Raw genomic sequence first — 23,138 nt, 5'->3', positions numbered from 1 at the left:
TCATTTGTTTTATGTTTACTTGCATCTATTTCATATAACCTAAATATTAGTTTGAATTCTATATTCATCAAGAAAGCACAGTAGCAGAAAACGTCAAATTATCCCTGATGCAGGACTTCACACAAAATGTAGTTTAGTTTCCACGCTGCTACTGCCAACACATTCTCACAAGGTACCCTGGGTCTGTTGGTTGTTGACATTCTGGGACAAGGTGTCAAGTTCTGTGTGTTACACGGATTGTCTTCTTTCAAAATACACTTCCATTTTCACAGGAAAATTTACAGTATCTTTAAAAATTGTCTAAAAAAAAAAGAACAGGGTTTGCCTTTAGAATCTTACAGGATGCGAACACCGCTCTTTTGGGTTTAAGTCTGTGTTTGTTGGACCCATCCACCACCCCTTTTGCCCGCCTCAACTTTCGTCCTTGTCTCACCAAGTTTCCCCCTGATATCACTCATAGTTGGTTTCTGACACTACAAGTCACTGCCCAAGCGCTGAATTTCAACGACTTCGGAGAGAGACTGGGCTCTTTCCTCCTGTACACAAATTTTTGAATCTTTCTGTCTTTCTTTCTCTCTTTTTTTAACCAAATCATACTTTAACTTCACTCAACATTTAACTTTCTTTCAAATTAGCTGAGTTATTCCACAGTCTTTCCAGGTACCCCCTGGTAACTGCAGAAGTACCCTCTGTGGTGCTGGTACCCCTGGCTGGGAATCTCTGGGTTGAGGCACATTCAAACGGGGTGATAACAGTCAGCAGTTACTGTTTCAGTCACCATGAATACTTTGCAAATGTTCTGTGCTTGCTCTCGATAAAAGTTAATGAAGTCTTCATTTAGACAACTGCAAAAGTAAATTTATGTATCAATCATGCTGTAAAAGTTAACTTCATCATTACCTTGGATGGTGTGACTGAGATGGCGGTCTGGTTCCAGGCTTCCCCGGCCTCAAACAGGTTCTTCTTGGAGGAGACGGGTTCACTGGGACTCGTCAGGTCTGTCAGCACCTGGCTGCCTGATCTGCATTCCTTTGAGGAGACCTGTGAAAAAAAAAGCGAGATTCAGGAAGTTTAGATTTACCACTGTGATAGTTTGAGACACAGAATTTTGAAGATCTTCAACACTTAAGTTCACTTTGGCCAGTAGTAGGTCTACAGTGATGAAGATGTCTGTCTTGGGTGATTATGAGCTGGTTGTCCAGAATAAAATCGCAGCTGGCAGTTTGTGTAGGTACTGTCAGGGTTTACAAAACATTCATTTCCAAATACCTGCTTATTGCTCAAGTCAATACAAGAAACATACCAATGAAAAAAGAAGGTAAGTAAATGGGGTTTTACCTCGAGAGCATGTGTGTATTGTTCCAGTTTCTTGTCAATCTTGGAGACAGCAACAGGAGGCAGCGTCTTTTTTATGTTGCTGGTGCTTTAAAAGAATCGATAAACATTCAGGTTAGTCATGATGCAGGTATATTACTGTTAGAAATCTGCTGTTGCACAAGAGACACATACTTTAAAAATAACACAGAATAACAGATGAAGCTTTATTTAAGCAGCATGTCTAAATTTAATTTTTTATCATTAAGAACATTTCCAAGAGGTGGAGCAGCCCTGGAGACAGACTTGATGCATTACAATGCTGCTCATTTAATCTTTAAATCTATCTCAGGTCACACAAACACAAACTCACCTTTTCCTCAGAGACTCAGTTCTCTCCATGATCTGAGGAAAGAATTCAGACAATCAGTGGTTAAAACTCACACTGATATCCTTGGAAATGACCTACAGTAACACAGACTTTTATTTATTGGAGCAGGCTGCAGTTCAGACTATAAACTGGCACAAAGTTGTAATTCTTTTTCACAATGCAGGCAGAAACATGTTTTCTCTTACTAGTTTGAGGGTGGGGTTTGAGAGAACCCCTAAAATCTGGAATATGGATCAAATAAAAATGAGCTGTTCAAGGTGTTACGAAATTCATCTTTCCATAAGTTGTTAATCCTGGCTGAAGAGACAGGCAGTAGTTTTATCACATTAGCAAACATTTGCTATATTTGTCCAAAGACTGGTGAAAGAAACTCTGTCTGTTTACCTAGCTGAGCTTTAAATGACATAAATTGGAGAATATAACAATAATAATAATAACAATCTGCAATGAAGCAAGTTTTAAGAATCTGAATATTAAAAACAATACAAAAATTAAAGATATTGTTGATTCTGCAAGCAAAAAGATAACTCCAGAAGCAGAGATTCGTGGAATTGATCTACCCCATCTCTCTCCATCTCTGTGGCAGCTGCTGACCTTTGACCCTGACACACATCTACAGCACAGCAGCACTCACCGAGCATTTACCGTCTGTTGAGACTCTGCTGTTCACTTCATCCTGTAATGAGACAGAGAGTGCTGAGATACAGATCACTGCAGCTCTCACAGGAGTCATTTAAATTACTGTAAGTACAGCTCTGACATGCCGCATGTTACTCCTGTTTTAAACATAAAGTGTGAATTTAACCTTAGTTTAAACGGTCAGTTGACACATGCACAGGACTTACTGGGTAAAACTGGATGAGGAGTTTCTGGAGGAATAGCAGGGAGCATGGAAGAGACGCAGCATGGTGAACATCACTAATTCATGACATCATTTTCTGGCATTACTATTAGAATCTGGAAAACTTCACAGTAGAGACTGTCTTTAGTTCGCTGAGATACCTTGAATGTCGGGCTCATGGGACCGTAGTTTACTGGCTCCTCGCCTTCGTTGCTGCTGCAGACAGAGACTGCAGATTCTCTGTTCACCTCCTCACTCCTCCTGCCCTCCATTGGCCTCTGGGGACAACACCAGCATACACATGTCAACCAATGTTATCATTTCATGAGCAGAAGTCTGATCAATAGTTGAAGGTCAGTATAAACAGTATCATAAGTTTCTTGTTCTTTAAAAAAGTATAATCTCAAGAGCAGTTTCCCTCACTACCTGTTCTTTCTCTGGTTTAAACATTAAAAAATGTGTTCACGCTGTTCACCCTCACTGTGTTATTTGGTGGCAAAAGACTAATAAAACACTGGTGAACCGCCGGTGCTAAAAGTAGGAATTTGTTACGACGTCTTACATCATGGCTGCCTTCGTCAAGCCTCATTTCTGCACCCTGAGCGCCAAAGCTGCATTCTTGTACTTTATTACTTTCAGGTTTGAAGCCAGATTCTGTGAACTGTGAGTTTTCTAATAAGCGGGCATGTGTATGATTAAATGTTTTATGAAACGCTGGGAGAAACAAGACGTGTTTGCTTTTGTGTCGGCACACTACTGCTTAGTATTTATGAATAGTAAGAGTAAGAGTCTAAACTCCTACCAGAGGCCCTTCATATCTCCACATAATGTGAAAGACAGCATACATTGGAGGGCCAATCATGAAGGTAAAAAACTGTCCTGATGAAGGTACATGTGGACATTAAAGGTACCTTGTGGAGTTGCTGACAACTAATACAATAATAACAACAAACTATGAAATGCTTGACATTGTTGAACCAACATTAAAACATTTCAGGGCTGCAAAGAGTCAAAAAAAAGTAAGATAATAAAAATAATACAGAAATAAAATGGAATGAAATACCCAACAATAATATAATATAAAAACAATATTATTAGTTATAAAACAGATAAGACATGTTAGAAATAAAACAGTGTGCAGCATTGATAAAAAGCTTTGTCAAAAGGTTAGATAAGTGGTTTGAAAAGATGTTTTTAAGAAGGGGCCCCAGTTTAAATTGTTCTCATTCACATGTGGGTGACGCAGTACATATTCCTGCCAATGGTTTCACACTATTCCACTGATGAGGAAGTAATGTGCCAAGAAATGCAGCAGTGCGTCAGCAAAGGTAGGGAAGTGCTAGTAAACATGGATATAAACAAAGCCTGTTTCAAACTTTGCAATAAGCTTTTCAAATGTTTTATGAGGAAGGAAATGGATTCAGCATGTTTGTTGCTGAGAATATACACAGTGTGTTTTGGTGAGTAACACGGCATGTAAACAGAAACTTTAGCCCCTTTTAAACTGCCTTTTCTAGGCGGGAATGTCGAGCCACTTTCAAGCCGGCAGTGGAGGTAGAAAGAGTGCTGAATCAACATCAGTGTAAAAGTGATTGCCAGCAAGGCGGGATGGATCTGACGTTTTTTGTTATGGGTGACCAACAGGAGCTTTAAAAAGCAGCTAATGGCAGTTAGCAGCTAACTCAAAGCAGAAGAGCAACCAAAATTGTCCATATGATTGTTACTTGATTGTTGCCATTGTTATTGTTTAGAAAGCGCTGCTGAACAAATTGAGCAAAGCGTTAGTTCAGGCAGGACACCATGTCAAGCATAGTTCACATACCAGCTACATCAGCTTACCTCAAACAGCCCAATTAACTGATGGATCAGCTGACTGATGGAGGGAGTCAGCTGATAGATCACATGATTACTTTCTATGCAACCAATCGGCAAATCTCATTCAGAGTGCCCTATTTAAACTGCTCTGGCCTGCCTACTCTTGCTGCTTCCTCTGCAAGCCACTTTACACCTCCACCCCAGCTCCTCCTTTTTCATGTTGTGTCTGACTTATCAGTGTCATTTCTGTTTGTCATTGATGCTGCCCTGTTCTGTTCCTGAGGGGTCTTTGCTGCTGCTCTTCCATGCAGGCACATGGAAGGGCAGGGAGATTTGCTATCTCTGCCTCAGGCTTTCCTCGTTTGCACGTGGAAGGGCAGAGAGGTGTGCTGTCCCACGTCATGCCTCTTTTACTTCCTTTAGCTGGCATGCTATCTACAATCAGACACTGGGGCGGCATGATGCCTGGTTTGTTAGGTTCTGTAAAAAAAAAAACAAAGCCGGCTCTTTGTTGCAGCCCTATTGTGGGATCTCTGCATAAAAAAGGCTTTTTGCCTTAAACTTTATAGTTACGTTAATAATTATTTAATAACAGTGACCATGAAAATATCCCCAATCTGGATAGTAGTTTCAAAAATACTTTGGGTGGACTGAGATGACAGACGATGGAAAGACCAACTGACAAATGTCATATTTAGGTTTCCTCCAAGCAAAAAGTACAGGTAATAGTGATAGTCCCAGCAAGCAGTGACAGTAGCAAAGGTATTATTGGGAAGGTTACCTTGTCTGGTATCTTTTGTTCTTCCTCATCCCTGTGTTTCTCCTCCCTCCTGAGGTAGAGGTTGTCCTTCTCCTCAAATGTAAAGCTCAGTTCTTCTTCCTCCTGATCATCTTCATCTCTGGGGCTCTGTTGGGTTTCTGCTGACCTCCGGGTTTCTGCTGACCTCCACTCCCTCTGCAGACAAGCCTGCATCTCTTGCACCTCTTCTTTCTGCTCCTCCTGCTCCTCCTGCTCCACCTCCCCATCCACCCTGCAGGCCGCTCCACTGTGAGGGAGATAGCTTGATTAAAGAAATTAGCATGTTCAGATTCCAACACACTAACAGTTGCAGTTAAGGCTATAAAAACATGTTACTGTCTGCAGTGAGTGGAGAACACACCGTGGCCTCATCGTCCCAGCTGCCAGGTAGGACGTCCTGTCTGGGGGTTGGCCCATGGCATGCTGCGTCCTGGTGTCCTGTGACACGAAGACTGATGAGCTGTATGACGTCTTGACTTCCTTTCTGTTGTTGGACATCTAAAATGAAGCAAAAGCAAAGCAGATAACATGATGCTCTACAGTGATGGTATGTACAGTATCTGAAAGTGTGTCAATGTACCAGAAGTGAACAGACATTATGAGGTATTTTGAGAACTAACCTTAGCTACAGGTTAATATTAAATATCAAGCTTGGAAAGTAAGTTTTCATTTTCATGGACCGTATAACAGAGTTTGAAGACTGATATTGCACACCTGAGTAAGGTCAGAAATTCATTAAGGGCCTGTTTAGTCACATGTTTTAGTGATGGCGATCAATATGCATCAGAATTATCTGAGGAATGTTGTGTAAAAAAAATACGGTTGAAGTAGTTACAAATAATGGTAGTCATAATTATTGCCTTCACTTTTGAGTCAGCAGCCATGATAGCAGTTATACTTCAGCCTAGGGGCACTATGGGCTAAATGCTAACACCAACATGCTAATATTTTTTTAATTTTTTTTAATTTTATATACTTTATTAATCCCCGAGGGGAAATTCAATTTTTCACTCTGTTTGTCAATTACACACAGGTCCGAACACACACATGCACAAACTGAACCTATACATGCACTAAGTGGAGAGATGTCAGAGTGGGCTGCCCATGACAGGCGCTCCGAGCGGTTGGGGGGTTTGGTGCCTTGCTCAGGGGCACCTCAGCAGTGCCCAGGAGGTGAACTGGCACCTCTCCAGCTACCAGTCCACGCTCCATATTTTGGTCCGGACGGGGACTTGAACAGATGACCCTCCGGTTCCCAACCCAAGTCCCTATGGACTGAGCTACTGCTCACAGTGTCAATGCTAAAATGCTAATGTTTATCCCACAGAAATGGCTGGGAACATGGAAAGGTCCAGTAAAGCCCATAGACACATGTACATGATGCTAGCTACCAAGTGTCTAGTAACATTAGCTGTAACGTTAGCCTCCTAGCTATCGCTCGCCTCTTCAGCCTGGCTGTGAGCAGCTCTCTGAGCTGACTGAAAAAAGGTTGGTCATCACATTATTATTTTGGTTTAAAGCCCTTCTAAACTCCCTTCAATTCCTCCCCCTGGCATCCTGACTTATGTGCAGGTCCTGCCACTTGCATTTTTTTCCTCTTGCAACAATTTCAGACAAAAAATGACCCATATCATTTTCAGAAGAGCCGGTTCTCATTATGAAACAGGCCACATTTTACTAAAGCTACATTAAATAGCCTACAATGTTTAGTTCTGTTGTTTTAATTTGTAACGGTGAATATTTTGAATCTAAATAAAATGGGTTTTTTATTATTTATTAATGGCCCTGACACACCAAGCTGTCTGTCGGCCATTGGTCAATATCTGGCTTTTGGTGAGCACCAAAGAAGGCCTACTTTTGGCACTGTGTCCAGCAGCACTAGCACTAGTCAGCTCTTGTAGGCATTATTTGGACTATTCAGCAAGTTGGAAAATCTGCGTTGGAGGTGGCAGGGCCAATTGGTGAATGAAATCACTCTTAATAGTAAAAGTGAAACAGAAGTGAGGAAATCAAACAAACGACTAAAGTCCAGAGGGAGTGAGATCAAAACAAACTTGCTATATTAGGTAAGATTGTTTTTTTAGCCATTGAGCTCTTCAGCAGAAACAGTTGATAATTGTTTGTTTCATTGATCACTGGTTCACACTAAATATCCTTTGTTTTGTTGTGTTGTTAATGTGCTAACTGGCTAACTAGCATCTTGATTCCGTCCTGTTGGTCTTCTGGATTCCCTTCTTCAAATGACGAATACAGACTACAGCCGCCTGCTGCTATAGAGTTGTTTCTGCTCATGCAACTCATATGTGCTACTTGGCTGTTGGTTGTAGTCTAGTATCTGCAGTGTGTTCAGGACAACGCAACAGTCATTTTGATGTTGGTTGGTTTTGTCTGTCTGGGCCTGAAGGATGAACATGATTTCTGCTGTCCTCTATGCCATCCCCCCAAGGACCCCAGAAAGCTTTCCCCATTTTTCCCCTTTATAGGTGGCCCAGAGTATAATGCTCACTGTTTTTATCATCTCAGTTTAGCATGTCAGTGGATCACCAAAGTTACTACAATTGCTCTTAAAAGCAACATAAATGTCTGAATTATACTTCTTAGCAATCCATCTAATGGTTTTTAAGGCATTTCAAAGTGAAAACAGCTATGCAGAAAACAACAGATACCCAACCCAGCGGCACCCTAAGGGCTTGTTGGATTACACTTCTTAAAACAATTCATTGCTGCATGCCAGATTGTAATATCATCCAGTCAACTGGGAAAGCCACATTTACAAAATTCCAGGACAATACAAACTCATCTGTTAAGAAACCCCCAGTATTGACTGTATTGATATGTTACGTTTGTACCTTCTCTGGGGGTCTCGTTGAAGCTTCCTGGGACCGACTGCTTCGCTCTGGCACACATCCCTCCTCCTCTTCACCCTCCTGCTGTTTCCCCTCTTTAGGCTCTGGTTTCCACTGTGGTGTTGAAAGTCTCTGCACCCTGGCCCTGCAGTCATCCTGCACCTCCTGCTCATTACGACTCTCCAGCCTGTGACTCCAGTCGCTGAAGCCCTCGTCCTCATCCAGGACCAGGCGGCATCTGGGCTTCAGCTCCTCGTCTAACCTGAGGAGAACCAAGTGGAGAAGTGTTATGGTTTAGTGACATGACCTGATTGACCGGAAGTGATGTAAAGCTATTGGTTGGAAGTTTTACGTAATGCAGCCATGTCAGTGGTTCAGATGATTGATTGAAGTTATTGTCTAGCTTGAATTAGTAGAACCAAAGCAGCAACCCTAGTTTTTTAGACGTGTTCGCCCACATGCTGAATCTAGATCTGAATGATGAGTGATGCCAAGGACGTGTTGAAAATTTTAAAACTGCAGAATCTAAATATGCAAGCTGCAAGCTGTAAATGTTTGTCTCCTGTTGCTGTTGATTCTTTTTTTTACCCAGGCAGCCGAGTACCACCCAAAGGTTTCTAACAGGGCAGAGTGTTGAGCCAGGTGGCAGACAGGACCTGCAGCCTCGGGCTCCATAACAACAGAGACGGTGCCCATGGAAACAATAAACAGAGAGGCGTGCAGCCTCCTGTTCCAGGTCAGCGCCGATCAGCAGACTGGACCTCATCAGCTCCAACAACTCACCTAAAGGCTGATGTGTTTTTTCCAGAGAAACTGAAGTGTGTTCCCAATGTTAACTGTGTGTGTTTAACCCTCATTTAATTCAGGCTGACAGAGAATGTATCACACACACAGTCACACTGTTGGCTGAACAAACACAGTTACGACTGCCCTCTGAATTCAGTCTGAAATGTAGCTGATTGGTAGTCGATCCTTTGTTAGGTTTAATGACCTCCACCAAAGACGTCCGTTTTTATATTTGGTGGGATGAAAGGCAACATAAGAAGACAGTCATTCAGTTATATTATGGTTTTATGTTTCGACAAATAACTTCTGAGGACCTTGATGAAGACCCAGGATTTAAATCATTTTAAATCAATGTCCCCAGTAGCCTACAAGAAACTACACATAAACATACCTGAAATACGGATTATTTAATTCCTTTCCAAGAGCTGAGTTTATCACAGGTGTGGAATGAGTGGCCTGCTCAAATATTTAACTGAAGTAAAAATAATAGTACTACAGTGTAGGAATACTCTGCTAAGTCAAGTAAGACAAGTATTAGCATCAAAATATACTGAAAGTACCAAAGATAAAGTATATCATGTTATTCAAATCTCCCGACAGGAGTAACCATGAAGTTAAAGACTGATTCAGTGAACAGTGCAGTATGAGATGAGTGAGCTGCATTTTACTTGACAGTGCTGTAAATGAGTCTGCTCAGCAGTGATGTCCCTGGAGAGATGTCACATCTCTGACTGATGAAACACAAACTGATGGCACAGCAGCAGCTCTCAGCTCATTCACCTGCTGCATCACTGGACTGTGTAACTAAGTACACACACACACAAACAAGTCTTTTTCCACTGTGTCAGCACTGCAGGTGACGGCCACTCAGCTGTAAACAGCAAGGGCAGTTTTACACAAACAAACTGGCCATATTCAAAATAGAGAACTCAAATCTGTCAGTCCCAAACTGAGCTGAGGACAGAGACACAAGACAAATGTTGCCACTTTCAAATCTGTGTTGTATGAAGCTACAACCAGCAGTCGGTTAGCTTAGCTTAGCATAAAGGAGATTACAGGAAGTCACACTGAAACAACCCCATAAAACTTTAGGTTACTTGCGTAACTCTCTTTCATAGCATTCGTTTTGTGTCTCACATTAGGTGTTCCCAATGTGAGACACGAAACGAATGCTTTGAAAGATAACTTTAGGTTACTTGTGTAACCCCGGTTCTCTGAGTAGCATGAGTGAGCATCTCCATATTGGGAATGCCTAATGTGAGACACGAAAGGAATGCTATGAAAGAGAACCACAAGATGTATGGTTTGTTTGTGCCGATTAAACAGATAAGGTTTAAAATGATAATCAGTGATCGTGCTTGTAGTTGGATTTTGTTATTTTTGGATAGAGCAAGGCCCACAATGTTTCCTTGCTTCCAGTCTTTATGCTAAGCTAAGCTAACTGGCCATATGAGAGTGGTGTCCATTTTCTCATTTAACTCGCAGCAAGAAAGCAAATAATTCCTTAAAAGCTTTAATAGTTGATACAACATTTGTTCCACCTTATAACCCTGAAATCACAGCGAAATAGCTCTTCCACAGTAGCTACTTGTTCCAAATTATTTTTTTATTTTGGGTGAGAGTAAAAACTTTTTTTCACAGTCATTTTCCAGAGTTTCCCGTTTTGTGCATGACTGAAAAATGTTTAGAAAGATGAAGTGATCGAAACTTACTTACAGTAAAATACGCTGAGGACCAAATCTATATTACCTGTGCCACCTGGACTGACTGTAGTGCAGTGATACCCAACTTGCGGCCCATGGGCCAGCTCTGGTCAGTGATAGGCTGCCAGGTGGCCCGCCGACCATTTTCAAATTCACTGCAAATATAAACTGATTCACAACGAGATTTTTTGTAGTATCAATGTAAATAAGAGGCCAGAGTGCATTAAAAAGCATCAAAATAAAGCTCGCTTATCAAAAAGTGCCAGGGGAGGCTCAGAATTTCCTAAAATCCCAGAATCTGGCCACTGGCCTCCTGTCATTTTGCAAACGTGGCCCCCAGGCACCTGCTGTAGTGAATCTACAGCCACGTTACCACAAGCTTTCATAGCTAATATTTACACACAGCATAGTGAGCCAGCTGTAAGGCCTGCGCAGAGGAGTAAAGCGTGTGTGTGTAACAGTGTGTTGTACTCACTCTATGTTGTGTGTGAGCTCGTTGTGTTGGGGGGGCTCTGGCCAGGAGGGGCTCCCTTGTCCTCTTCGCATCTCCCTGGCCCTCCTCCTTCGCTCCCGCTCCACCTCCTCAGCATCCTCTTGGCTCCGCTGGGCTGTCAAACTGCAACCAACACCAACAAGCTGTCATCACACTCCTACAACACCACCAGAAATACTCATTTAAAGAACAAAAGGAGCCGAGTAACACCGTCCAAGGATAACACTCTGAATTAAACTTTCCCTGAAAAACGTGTGTGAAGAGTCAGCAGCAGTGCCAAGGTTAACAGGGATGTTTACCCCTTAACATACAATCCTTCTGTTTGTCCCCTTTAAGTCGCTTTAAGGTCAGAAGAATCATCTTACTTCACACTCTCTGACAGTACCATCTACTTCTTCTTCGCTGAAGCTATTTAAAGTTTAAGTGTGTTAGATTTAGTGGTGTCCAGGGGTGAAGCTGCAGAATTGAAACTTCTCTTGTGTGCCAAGCTTGTAGGAGAACTATGGTGGTCAACGGGAAACTTCATGTTAATAAAGTATCTGTACGTTAAGGATGTAACGTCATTCGTGGGGCGCTAATTCATAGGATATCATACGAACTGTTCTATGAGAATCCGTTGACCTATTTTGGTGGAAAACGAAGGAACGTAACAGTTATATGATTGTTGAACACGTCATTCCTAAATCATGGGCATTAAAGTGCTGCTATAATAACCTCCACTCTTGTGGTTTCAGACCTTCTTTTAGATGCTGAACCTGCTGACTGCAGGGATTTTCTCCTATTCAGACACAAGAGTATGTGAGGTCTGACTCTGATGTTGGGCGATCAGCTCTGGCTCACAGCTCCACTTCATCCCAAAGCTGCTGGATGGGGCTGAGGTCAGGGCTCTGTGCAGGCCAGTCAAGTTCTTCCACAGCAAACTGGGAAAACCATTTCTTCACAGATCTGGCTTTGTGCACAACATGTTGAAACAAGGACAAACAGACACTGTTGCCGCAAAGCTGGAGATTTCTCCTAACTGAGGGTAAGACGCCAAATCCAGGAAAAATTTCCCCAGGGTAAAAGAGTTTGCGGATGCAAAATAAAGGTTGGTGTAGTGAAGACAGATGCTATATAAGCAGAGAAATAAAAATATAAACCATGAACCACTCTGGCAGCCAGCCACACATAATCCACATTTCCTATTTGTTAATTTTCTATCACAACACTGAAAGTTATCTATAAAAAAGTTTATGTACAAGGATTTTTCTCAGGTAAGCGTATTTAAAAATCATAGGAAAGAATTAGTTGTTCTCTTTCATAGCAAGCTCCTTCTTCTGTTTCCAGGGGGAGGGACTTAATAACAATAACTCTTTTTATTGTCCAAGCACATCTGGAGGAGCTGGAGCCAGCTGCTGTGCTGTTTCACTTCAGTTCAATCTCTGGAGAGAAACAAAGAGAGGGGGGAGGGAGGAGGTGAGGAGATGGAGGAGGATGGAGGGAGACTGTAATCCTGTGCAGCCACAGCTCCATCTCGTCATACTTCAGAAGGTCTGGAGAAAGTCTTGTCAAAAAATTGGAATAACAAGAAGTTTGGAAATATTCGGTCAGCCATTTAAATCACCCATCTCTGGAGAGCACCTGTTGACAGACTTCGGTTGGGTGCAAACACGTTTTCCGAAGTCTGATGTCATTGGTTTTAAAGGACGATTACGGTTTACAGCTTTTCTGAGATTTGGCCATGATGACATTGCGGTTACTGCTAGTAATTGTTGAGATGGCAAAGGTGGTGCCATGTTTGGACAACAAACATGATCTCCATACAAATCTTGATAAACAAACACTGAGGGTCAGGGCACTCCAAACTGATTTGAAAGAGAAAATAAATGCTGTTGTAAACATCCACCAGAATTTACAGACTGAATCCTGATTTCACAATATTATATATATAAGTATGTTTTCACAATACTTAGAGTATTGAAAAACCTTTACAATGATAATCATGTTGTATTGTAAATGGACCTGCACTTGTAAAGCGCCTTTCTCATCATCTGACCACACAAAACGCTTTTTACACTAAGAGTCACACACATTCACACACACACATTCACACACTAGTGGGCGAGGCCACTCAGTTTTTTTTTAACAAGACTCAAGGTGTAATAAACCAGAATTATCCTTCACAGTTTTCACGTCTGTCAATAAAATGTGCAATCACTATGGGCAATATAACAGCACAAAGCACTGTCTGTCTTTTGTTGGGGAACCATCTCAGGACGTGGTCTGGCTTGCATACTGGGATGTGCCGGTGACAAGCCAAGCCAGTCCTTGTACACATACATACAACTTGTATGTAACTCAGTGTAATTGCGCGTACATAAATACATCTATGTATGCTAATTTGAGTGCAATAGTACCCTCACACTGGACTGGCACTTCATAAACCTGTGCAATCGGGCGGTGTGCAATTCATTTAGCACTTTAACATGGGCAATGTGCAATAATATTAAGCACTTGAGCACTTTGCACATCACACTTTAATTTACACTCAAGCACTTTTGCACTTTCAACTGGTCCCCCAATTCTTGGTCTATCATGTCTGTATTACTGTTCGCTATATGTTTGCTTATTTGTTGTTATTGTTTTTTTTATTTTTATTATTATTATTATTAGTTAAACATCAACCTGTCAAGGGACCGAGGATGGAAATTAGCCATTGGCTACAATATGTACTGTCCCTGTTTTAAATAAACTAAACAAACAAAGAAAGTCTGCACACTTCAGCTCCCATTTTAGGTCCATTTATTCCATCATCATGGAATAAATGGACCTAAAATGGGAGCTGAAGTGTGCGGACTTTTCTTTGTTTGTTTAGTTTAATTCTTTTAGTCCAGCACCTTCTTCACTTTTTGGATGTGCACGGCTGCTCTTTTTATATTCCCTGTTTTAAATAAACAAATAAATTAATTAATTTTTAAAAAATGTGCATATACACAGTATCTAACATATATAACACTAGAGTGTAACTGATCCTCCTGTTCATACTGGACATTACAAGATCCTTTCCAAAGTGATGGAGGACAAAATCTAAAGTCCTTGTTCTGTGCAAAATATATTCAAAGTTTACAAGTCGAAGGGATACTTTACCGATTTTCCGCCAGCTTTGTGTCATCATAACAATGTGAGTAGGGTGTGTAAACAAAAAACAAACTTTGTTAAACTAAACCATCCTACCAGTGCTCAGATCTAAAAATATAAAAGACGGAACGGTCACAACAACAGTGACAGCATTGGAGAAGCCAGACTTTTGGCTCTATCCAGCAGAGGCTGAGATGCTGCTGGATGCAGCATGATCTGTTTGGAGACCAATAACAAGGAAAAAAAAACATGCATATTTAGATTAAAAAAAAGTCAATCAAACAGCACGTAAGGTGTATTTTTAATTTGGTAGAAGGATTTTTCAGTCAAAGTTGAAATAATAAAGATATGATGGGTTAAAATGTAACATGATGTGCCCACCTCATTGACTTCAATAGAACTGACACCAAAGTCTGGTTCCTCAAACGCTGTCAGTCGTCATGACCGCTGCTTTTTTTATATTTTCCTTATGTCACAGCGGCCAAACTTGCATTACATCACCCACCAGTGGGAGCGTTTATTGTTCCGGTGCAGCACAGTGCATTCTGGTAGCTGTAGGTTTCTCAAGCAAAAGCAAATGCCACAGCCCCTTTCCTCTGTTCCTCTGGTCATGTAGCACCATTGTCAAAAGTGTGTTTATCTTTCAACTGCACAGAGAGCCCAGTCTGATGAAAAGAACATCTTTCCAGCAGTGAAATACTTCTTTAATTTGAGGCTTCGGCAGTGTGGGTTTGACAAGTTAGACAAGCAAGTGGATATCTTCTAATGTTACTGTCTTTCTAGTATAAAATTCCGTCCTTGCTCGGCTGCGCTGATGGGACAATAACACAAAGAGGAGATTTGGTACTAAAGAGGCTGCAACTCTGGGGGACACTCACTTGGTTTTATCATCTCAAGACTGCTGAAGCCTCGTAATAACTTAAGATAAACTTTGCATCTTTGCACAGAGCGAGGTCTGGTGGTAAAAGCAGACTGAGAATTTAGTCCCAGCACTGCAGAAACATCATGGAAGAAAAACAGTCCAAAGCCTCAAGCTTGTTGCTTCTTATTAAAAGAATACATAAAACACGCAGACCATTCGCCTTTGTGCGGGCCAGTTGTGGACAGATTCAATGACAAGGCCTTCACCCAAAAGTATGATCAATTCTCCCAACAATGTCAGCTCATCAAATATTTGGCTGAAAGAAATAATCAAGAAAAAAAAGCAGCATCTTTTAAAGGCAAATATAAAATTCTGATGAATGTCATTGGTTATGGCTGCTGGTGAGGACACTGGCCATGAGTGAGTCAAACAGTCAGACATGCTGTGGTCATTAACATGTGGGACGGTGACCTACATAAGATCAAACTCACTAGAGACGTAGTGGGAGCCATATTGGCAGAGTCACTCTTTAGTTAGCTGTAAATCAATTTGATGTGTGATAGGGATGTTTTGGCTTCTCAGCGAGGCCACTCTTGGGGGAACTGGGTCAACTGGGGATACAGTTTGATTGTCTGGACCTCATCAGCGCTGCCTTAAATTCAACAAGGGGAAGTTTGAAATTCTTAAAGGACCTCATGTGTGGTGTTGTATGTTTAAAGGCTTCAGCTAACAGAATTCTTCACCAGCAAAATGACCATTAGTATATTACTTACCCACATACATTTTGCCTCAATCAAGAATCAAAAAAAGGCAAACATTCTTCATAAAGTAAACAGAACTGTGCTTAACAACAGCAAAACTATATCAAAACATCAATTTAGAAAACTCTCACACGCGAACCTTTTTTTGGATTCTCCATGGAGGCAAGCAAAAATACAGTTTTCGACACAAATTCAACAAAACACACGGTGAGTAATTGATAAACAAATGGTCACTTTGCAGGGAAAGTATTCTTTGAATCACGTATTTTACTCCTAACTTGAAGGAATCAACTGAATTGAATTATGTACAAAAATGGATCTAATATGTTTGCACAATTTATCTTATTATCAAGACAGTGATTTTGTGCAACAAGATAACTTGTGTCCCCCTTTCTCTGTATACAACAAATTTGTGACAGGAAATTTGAAAAATAAATTGTGTTTTCTGTTAACATAATGAAGAAATGTTGTTAATTAACACATCAGGCAAGTCACAAAATGTTCATACTGAACATATAAGTAAAATTTTCACTGACAACATATTTCAACCCAGTTAATTTTGGCATTGTGCATTTCTGCAAACAACATATGTTGAAACTTTGTTTCTTTATGTTTCTGTTTCATTTTCATGTTGTGACCACACTTTGGTTAATGTATGGTTAGGTTTAGACACAAAAAACAGGTTAGGGTTGGTAAAAGATCATGTTCTGGCTTAAAATACAGAGTTTGGTTGAAACAAACACAGCTGGAAATGTCCCAGACTCTTGTTGGTCTCGAACAGTGGTCAACTGATGTCTGTTGCTTGGCAGCCATCTTGCCAATGTGTCGCCCATAGACTGTATAAGTAATGGATGTAGCTACCATGACATCACCCATTGGTTTGTGGATTGCATTTTAAAGCCTTGAATTTGGCATTTTGGCCGTTACTATTTTGGTTGTTTTGGAGCCAGAGGTGACCATATTAGGACGAAAGGCTGGAGCTGTAAAGGACCGAGGGCAGGATCTGATTGGCCTCGCGTCACCAGGCTCTTCAAGCGAAGAGCCTGGTGTCTATTCACTCTGAATTTTGTCTGGATTCTGGTTCCGGTCTAGGGAGCGGATGCGGTATTCACCAAATTCACCAAACTAAAAGTGTTCACCATAGTAAAACTTTAAATTCTGGCGCACCATCGATTTGGGGTGATGATGGGTGTAAGAAAATCGATTAACTTAATGGCTTGGGGCTTTTCTTGTAAATTATATTCTTTAAATTAAAAGTTTCACCGCATTTTTATTAGCTTGGTGCTTTTATTTTTACGGAAAGGCACATCCATCGAATTCCGGATCCTGTCTCACTCGCCCTGGTTCCGTTTCCTTACCAAAACGGCCACTAACGGCCCCAGACTAGGATCTGATTGACAGATTGTGGTGACGCCTCACAGTCAACTTGTCACTCAAGTGGCCACCGCCCTTAAATATGTGTAACTTTGGGCCTCAATAAATGTTAACAGGGAAGTTATATAAATATTTACCTCCTGTACAGTTGTCATGAATGTTGAAATTAGCTATAGCAAGCAAAACTGTTTATTTCTGTTGTAAAGTGTGGCATTTTAACATGGGGGGGGGGGGTCTATAGGGATTTACTATTTTGGAGCCAGCCTCAAGTGGCCATCTGAGGAACTGCAGTGTTTGGCACTTCAGTTTCCAGCCTCTAAGGTTGCCGCATGGTGTCACCTTATTCACTATCTCCTCCTCATCCTGATGAGAATATCAGCTCATGCACATATAATCTGATCTATGTTATGAAACATACAAATGTAAAAGTGTAAATGTGGTTTGCAGAAATGTACAATGCCAACATTTTACTTTGGTGACTGGGCTGCATTTATCATTATTTTCTGCCAGAATATCTGATCTTGTAATACAGCATCAGCTCATATAGACTACAGCATTGTTAACTTTTTATGATGAGGTTTAGGCACTGACATCATTAAAGTTAGGGAAAGATTATAGTCTAGTTTAATACAGAAAAAGTCAGCAGTGACTTCAGACACAACATATTTATTAATTATTTAATATAAACCACAATCCCTTCCTAACTTAACCAAAGCGCTTTTGTTGCCAAACCTAACCTCAGACAGGATTCTGGATGCACTCTGTAGTTTAAGTCCTGAGCTTTATACGCCCTCCATCCACCCTGACCACCTCTTTGTGACTCACGTGTGGTAGATAGCTGCAGCTTTTCATTCACTCAAAAACACATAGACTCTGAACATCATCCAGCGATTACGTTTGACTCCACAGCCTAATTGGCAAAACAATTTAGGACTACATATACAGACTTTCTAGGAGACCTGGCCGCCTATGTGCACAAAATAAAAAAAGCTAGCATCTTTGACTTTGAGAGCTCCATAATATCTCCGAAAGCAAAGCTGGAAAACTATCTGCTGTACAGTGATGACAGACGACATGTCCAGATCACCGCTGAGGGCAACAAGTCACTGCCTTCTATTAACGACATGAAGTGTTAAATAGGAAATCACTAACTGTTGTTGTTGTTGTAGATGAGGCATGTCTGCTCTGCTTTATTCACATGGTGAATAACTGCCATTACAAGGTATTGTCTCTGCAGGACAATCTGTACTTCCAGGTGTCTCCAGAGTCTGCTGGGACATTTAACACGATGCTGTGAAGCATAAATGTGAAACGAGCAAATTATGGAGGAAATCTGTCCGATACGCATCACTTTTTCCACCATTTACACAATGAGGCAATGGAGGCCTGGGGAACTGCATTTTCTTTGTGTGTGTGTGTGTGTGTGTGTGTGTGTGTGTGTGTGTGTGTGTGTGTGTGTGTAGTTGAGCAGGAGGGGGTTCAGGACTCTGCCAGATGATGTCATGGCCATTAAGGAAGTTGCAGCTATAAAAGAAGCCATTGAACTCAGAGCTCAGTGTCATTTTCAGTGAAGTCACAATGTATGAACAGCAATGTTCCACCGATCACTGAGGAAACAAGAAACTCACTGACAACAAGGAACAGTAGTTAGATACAAATACAAAAAAACAGCACATTAAATTAGGCTCCTGGTGCCTGTTAGAGGAGATAAATCAAAGTCGACTGTGTTGAGTGGCCAAACGAGGTCAATAAAGAGCTGAAGAGCAACGGGGTACAAAAGCGAACAAAAGGATATGATTAAAGATGATCGAATTAAAACAGATTGTGATGATACAGGAATGATCGAGCTTCCATTATCCTTCAAAAGGGGGAGTATTATGGAAAACGAAATTGTTTATTGTTGATTTGGATCCCTATTAGATGTTACCGAGGCAACGTCCAGTCTTTCCAGGGTACACTGCCTTGTCCTTGGGTGGATTTAAGAGATGTTATTCAGTGCGATTAAAGTATGGTATTAATAAAAGACAGAAGAAATCAACTGTCACTGCAGCACAAGAAAATATCTCCTAATGTATCAAAAGTAAATTTACTTATTGTGCATCATATTATATTAGTATACTATGCATTTACATGTAAACCCTAGTCTAACATCAATCTGGTCAAGGTACTTTTAATTCAAATATTTTATATACTGATGGATGCATAGGTTTTTTTAAATATCCATCTGCAACATAAGTAGAAATAGAGATGCACGATATTGGATTTTTTGCCGAAATCCAATATGCCGATATGTAACAACTCATTTGGCCAATAACCGATACCGATAGATATATCCACTTTTCCCAAGCTAATTTTAGTCATCATCAAGTCTCTTCTGTAGTGCAATTAACATCATATTATGAATGGATACTATTATCCTGATGGCCCACCAGCAGATGTAGACATGAAATACAATACTTTACAATGTATGTAATATTCATTCATTGTGCAAAATAAGATAAAGCATGTTGGCAGATTCCGATTTTTCATTTTCAAGCCGATATTGGCCAATACAGATGGCGTGCCGATATTATCGTGCTTCCCTAGTAGTAACCACAACGGTCAAATAAATGTGGTGGAGTAAAGAAAAATGAAAGCAGAAGTGTCTTGATGGTTTTTAAGTGCGATTTAAGTATGAAGCTAATTCTGCTCATGGCTTTGAATTCCGTCATAACTGGAAAAACTAATGATATCAGTATTGAGTTTTTCTGCATCAGGTTTTTATAGTGTTAGATATGGTCTTAGATAAAGAATGGTACATCAGGTGAAATACTACCAGCCAATCACATTAGTGGTTCATGAGTAACACAGCTTGATTCATTAGAGGTTGGTGTGAGGCTTTGGAAACCAAATAACTTTGGAAAAACCAACACATTCTGTGAAAATAAATGTTATCGGTGTACTTTGCAGACATATGTCATATACCATTGATAATTACTTGTGGCATTCAACGTATTTTTTTATATACAGTGAGTAATTAACATACTAATTATCATTTTTTGTGAGTGAAGTATTCCTTTAAACTGCAGCATTCACTACAATCACCTCTGACAACAGGTGTTGCCCACAGGCTTTGAAATGGTCTCAAATGGATAGGAGACTTTGTTCTCTGCTCATCTTTTGTTTGGTGTTCCACATGGTTTGATTCTAGGTCCCTTATTGTTCTCTTTCTGAGAACGCAGTATACCCCTCATTATCTGCAGCCACTACATGGTGATACTGAGGCTAATGAAGAAATGCTTTAAATATTCAATCTTCTAATGGCTACTACACCCATCTCTGATTGTACTGACTTTACTTGTTATAATGTGTGTCACGATTAAACTGAAATATTTGTCCTGAGATGTTAAGACTTCAACAAAAACATGCTCTCAGTTCATCACACTTTGCCGTTGACGTTGCCCTTTTTTCCCAAACCAAACTTGAGCTCAACTGCTTTTCCTAATTTGGATTTTCTTGTGTCAGTGATTTCCAAAGAAAGTAAGAAGCCGTAAATATGACTGACAGCACGGACACTACTGTCAGATTTCCTGCAGTCTACAGTTTGTAGATCATGCAATTAAACTGTAAAGTGGTCGGGACAAGTCCGCTGATGATCAGACTTCCATATCATATTGGTGGGTGATGATGGTGATCTTATTTTAACCACTGATGACTAGTTTGAATGATGATAGGTGGATGTGCTTCATGTTTTATGTCATTCTATCACTATTGTACATTAAAGTGAGCTTTTGTTGAGGCTTTCAGCACAATGTTTTACATATTTTAATAAAGTTTGTTACACATTATAAAATTATTTGTGTTCAAATTTGTGTGCTCTGTGTGTGTTCGTAATCTAGCTGTATGACAAATTTCTCTTCTCTTCTCTTCAGAGACACTTAATTTAAAACTGAAGTACAGATGAAAGCAAGCCATCCTGCAACAATCCCCCACTTACAATAATTAGAATAAATGTGAGCCTGGAATTTGGGCTCACCACTTGATGTCATCTTGGTGTTTTCAGTAAGACAAAATATCTAAGTCCAGGCAAAAGTGACGGATGCTGGGTGGAGGTAGAGGTGGGAAGAGCAAATGAAGACCACCACAGATAACTGTGAGAAGCTCAGTCAAAGCCACACACCGTAAAACATACTTCTCATTACGCCTTAATATCTCCGAAATAAAATAAATTTTATAACTGCAACCATGACACACATTATAAAAAGCGAGGAGAAATTGTTTGAGTTCTTGCAATGTGCTTTTATGAACATAAACTGTTTTTCTTTGTGGTTTATTCTAGTCCTGAAATATTAATATCAATATATGATCATATTCAGTCTGATGTTTTACTTCAGTAAAAGTATCAAATCTACACTGTAGTACAAATAAAACTACTGCATTCAAAACTGGATAGAAAGACAGAAAGATAGAGTCAAGCATCATACGGGAAAAAAATATTTCATAAGAAAAAGTTAATAGATGTTGCAAGAAGAAATGTTCCTGAAATAACAAAAATAAAATCCTCCTTCTGCAGGCAAAATGGCCCCTGTCAGTGTTATTTTATAATAAATAATTGTATTACTGCATTTTAATTTTAATGTCTGGTCGAGACAGTTGATTTAAATATTTCATGTGCTGCTTAGGAGTAAAGACTAAAGAGTAAAAGTAAAATAAAAGTAGAATAATAAAGTAAAATACTTTAGAATTGTGACAATAACGTATCATAACAGAATAAACAAATTTTATCCTGTAGGTACAAGTAAATAAATAAACATTGTGATATGTTAAAAGTATTTTTGTCCTCTCACCTGATGAGGTTCTGCAGGAGCTGTCTGCTGGAGCTTTTTCTCCTGATGGACTCTGACATGGTGGACTGGGCTGCTCCTGGTCTGTGGTCCTGATTCTGGTTCTGGTTGTCTTGTAGCCTCTGCTCCCGGGTCTGACCTTTGGTTCTGGTCCTGCAGGCTCAGATCTTTTCCTACAGCTGCTCTCTTGTTCTTCTTCGTGTGTCTCTGTGGTTCACGTTGGCCCCTCTCTCTCCTCTCTCTGCTTGGTCGCAGCTCTCTCCTCCCTCCATGTGGTTTTCATTGAAGTGTTTTGACCCTCCCTCTCTCACCCTAACAGGGGTCATGTGACTCACCCAAGGGGGAAAGTAAGATGATATCATAACAGTGGATCAGTGACAATATTGTATGCATGTGTACTGTTTGTGAGGGGAGTAACACAGTGAGAGGCAGCGAGTGTACGTCTGTGTTTACAGTCATTCAGAGAGCCCAGCCTGTTACAGGAAACAAAATAAATTCCTCTCGTCACTCTCTGTGTTTTAAATATTTCTGTTTTTCCCTGATAATGTATTAATTTCCATTAATTTACCAATAAATCTCTCTAAAATACACAGAGTCCTGATGGTTAAGTGATATATTTTGCATCGGATACATCATTTAAACAGCCTAATGATCACTGCTGGCTCATCAGTCGGCAGCAATGATGAAGGTGATACTTGGTAGCTGATTCGCTTTTTGTTTTCTGTTGAGTTCCAAATAACGGAGAAAAAACCTGGAAGTGTCGAATCAGGCAGTAACTATGGATATAACATTTTAAAAACAACTTAAGGTCACCAGTTTGAGTGAATGTGCACACGTGAGACAAAATTGGACCGTTTCTGTGCTTTCTGTTTTTCTCATCTATGTTTCAGTTGATAGAATATACTCTATTAATGTTACTATAGTTGATACCCTTAGTGAAATAATAGGCAGCGCAAATATCCTTAATAAACAGTTAAAGGTATGCTATGCAGGACTTTCCTTGAAAGAAATTAAAGACTCATGCTAAAGCAATCCCTCTCATTCATCACTAAAGACGCACCAGAAGTGTGTGGTGATGTATTATTTTGCAGAGACTCTGCCCTCTGCCTGGAATTTCTTATTTTCTTCTTATCTATTTATTTATTTTTCTGGGCACAGCGCGCAGGTGAGGTTGAGACAATCAGGTGTTAGACTGTAGAAGCATGCATCCAAA

The 23,138-nt window shown here is 40.4% G+C and overlaps 1 protein-coding gene across 2 annotated transcripts in view; it reads right to left on the bottom strand.

Annotated features, from left to right (window-relative positions):
• LOC126394645 (lymphocyte-specific protein 1-like) overlaps window positions 1-22,276 on the bottom strand; it is a 33,984-nt gene extending 11,708 nt beyond the window's left edge. Inside the window, exons 1-11 of one of the 2 annotated variants that reach the window (XM_050051578.1) lie at window positions 21,929-22,276; window positions 10,971-11,111; window positions 8,010-8,268; window positions 5,522-5,658; window positions 5,143-5,422; window positions 2,708-2,824; window positions 2,551-2,574; window positions 2,340-2,381; window positions 1,688-1,719; window positions 1,339-1,423; window positions 901-1,041 (exon numbers count right to left, since the gene is read on the bottom strand). In XM_050051578.1, coding sequence (XP_049907535.1) covers window positions 901-1,041; window positions 1,339-1,423; window positions 1,688-1,719; window positions 2,340-2,381; window positions 2,551-2,574; window positions 2,708-2,824; window positions 5,143-5,422; window positions 5,522-5,658; window positions 8,010-8,268; window positions 10,971-11,111; window positions 21,929-21,987 — 1,317 coding nt within the window. In that variant the 5' untranslated portion in view covers window positions 21,988-22,276. The remainder of the gene's footprint in view (window positions 1-900; window positions 1,042-1,338; window positions 1,424-1,687; window positions 1,720-2,339; window positions 2,382-2,550; window positions 2,575-2,707; window positions 2,825-5,142; window positions 5,423-5,521; window positions 5,659-8,009; window positions 8,269-10,970; window positions 11,112-21,928) is intronic. The other variant, XM_050051587.1, reaches the window with a different exon arrangement.
• Between the last annotated feature and the right edge of the window lie 862 nt (window positions 22,277-23,138).

Source organism: Epinephelus moara, chromosome 1 (assembly GCF_006386435.1).
Source record: "Epinephelus moara isolate mb chromosome 1, YSFRI_EMoa_1.0, whole genome shotgun sequence".
Classification (NCBI taxonomy): domain Eukaryota; kingdom Metazoa; phylum Chordata; class Actinopteri; order Perciformes; family Serranidae; genus Epinephelus; species Epinephelus moara.
The sequence above is the reverse complement of the archived record's forward strand: the minus strand, read 5'-3'. Positions and strand labels throughout refer to the sequence as shown.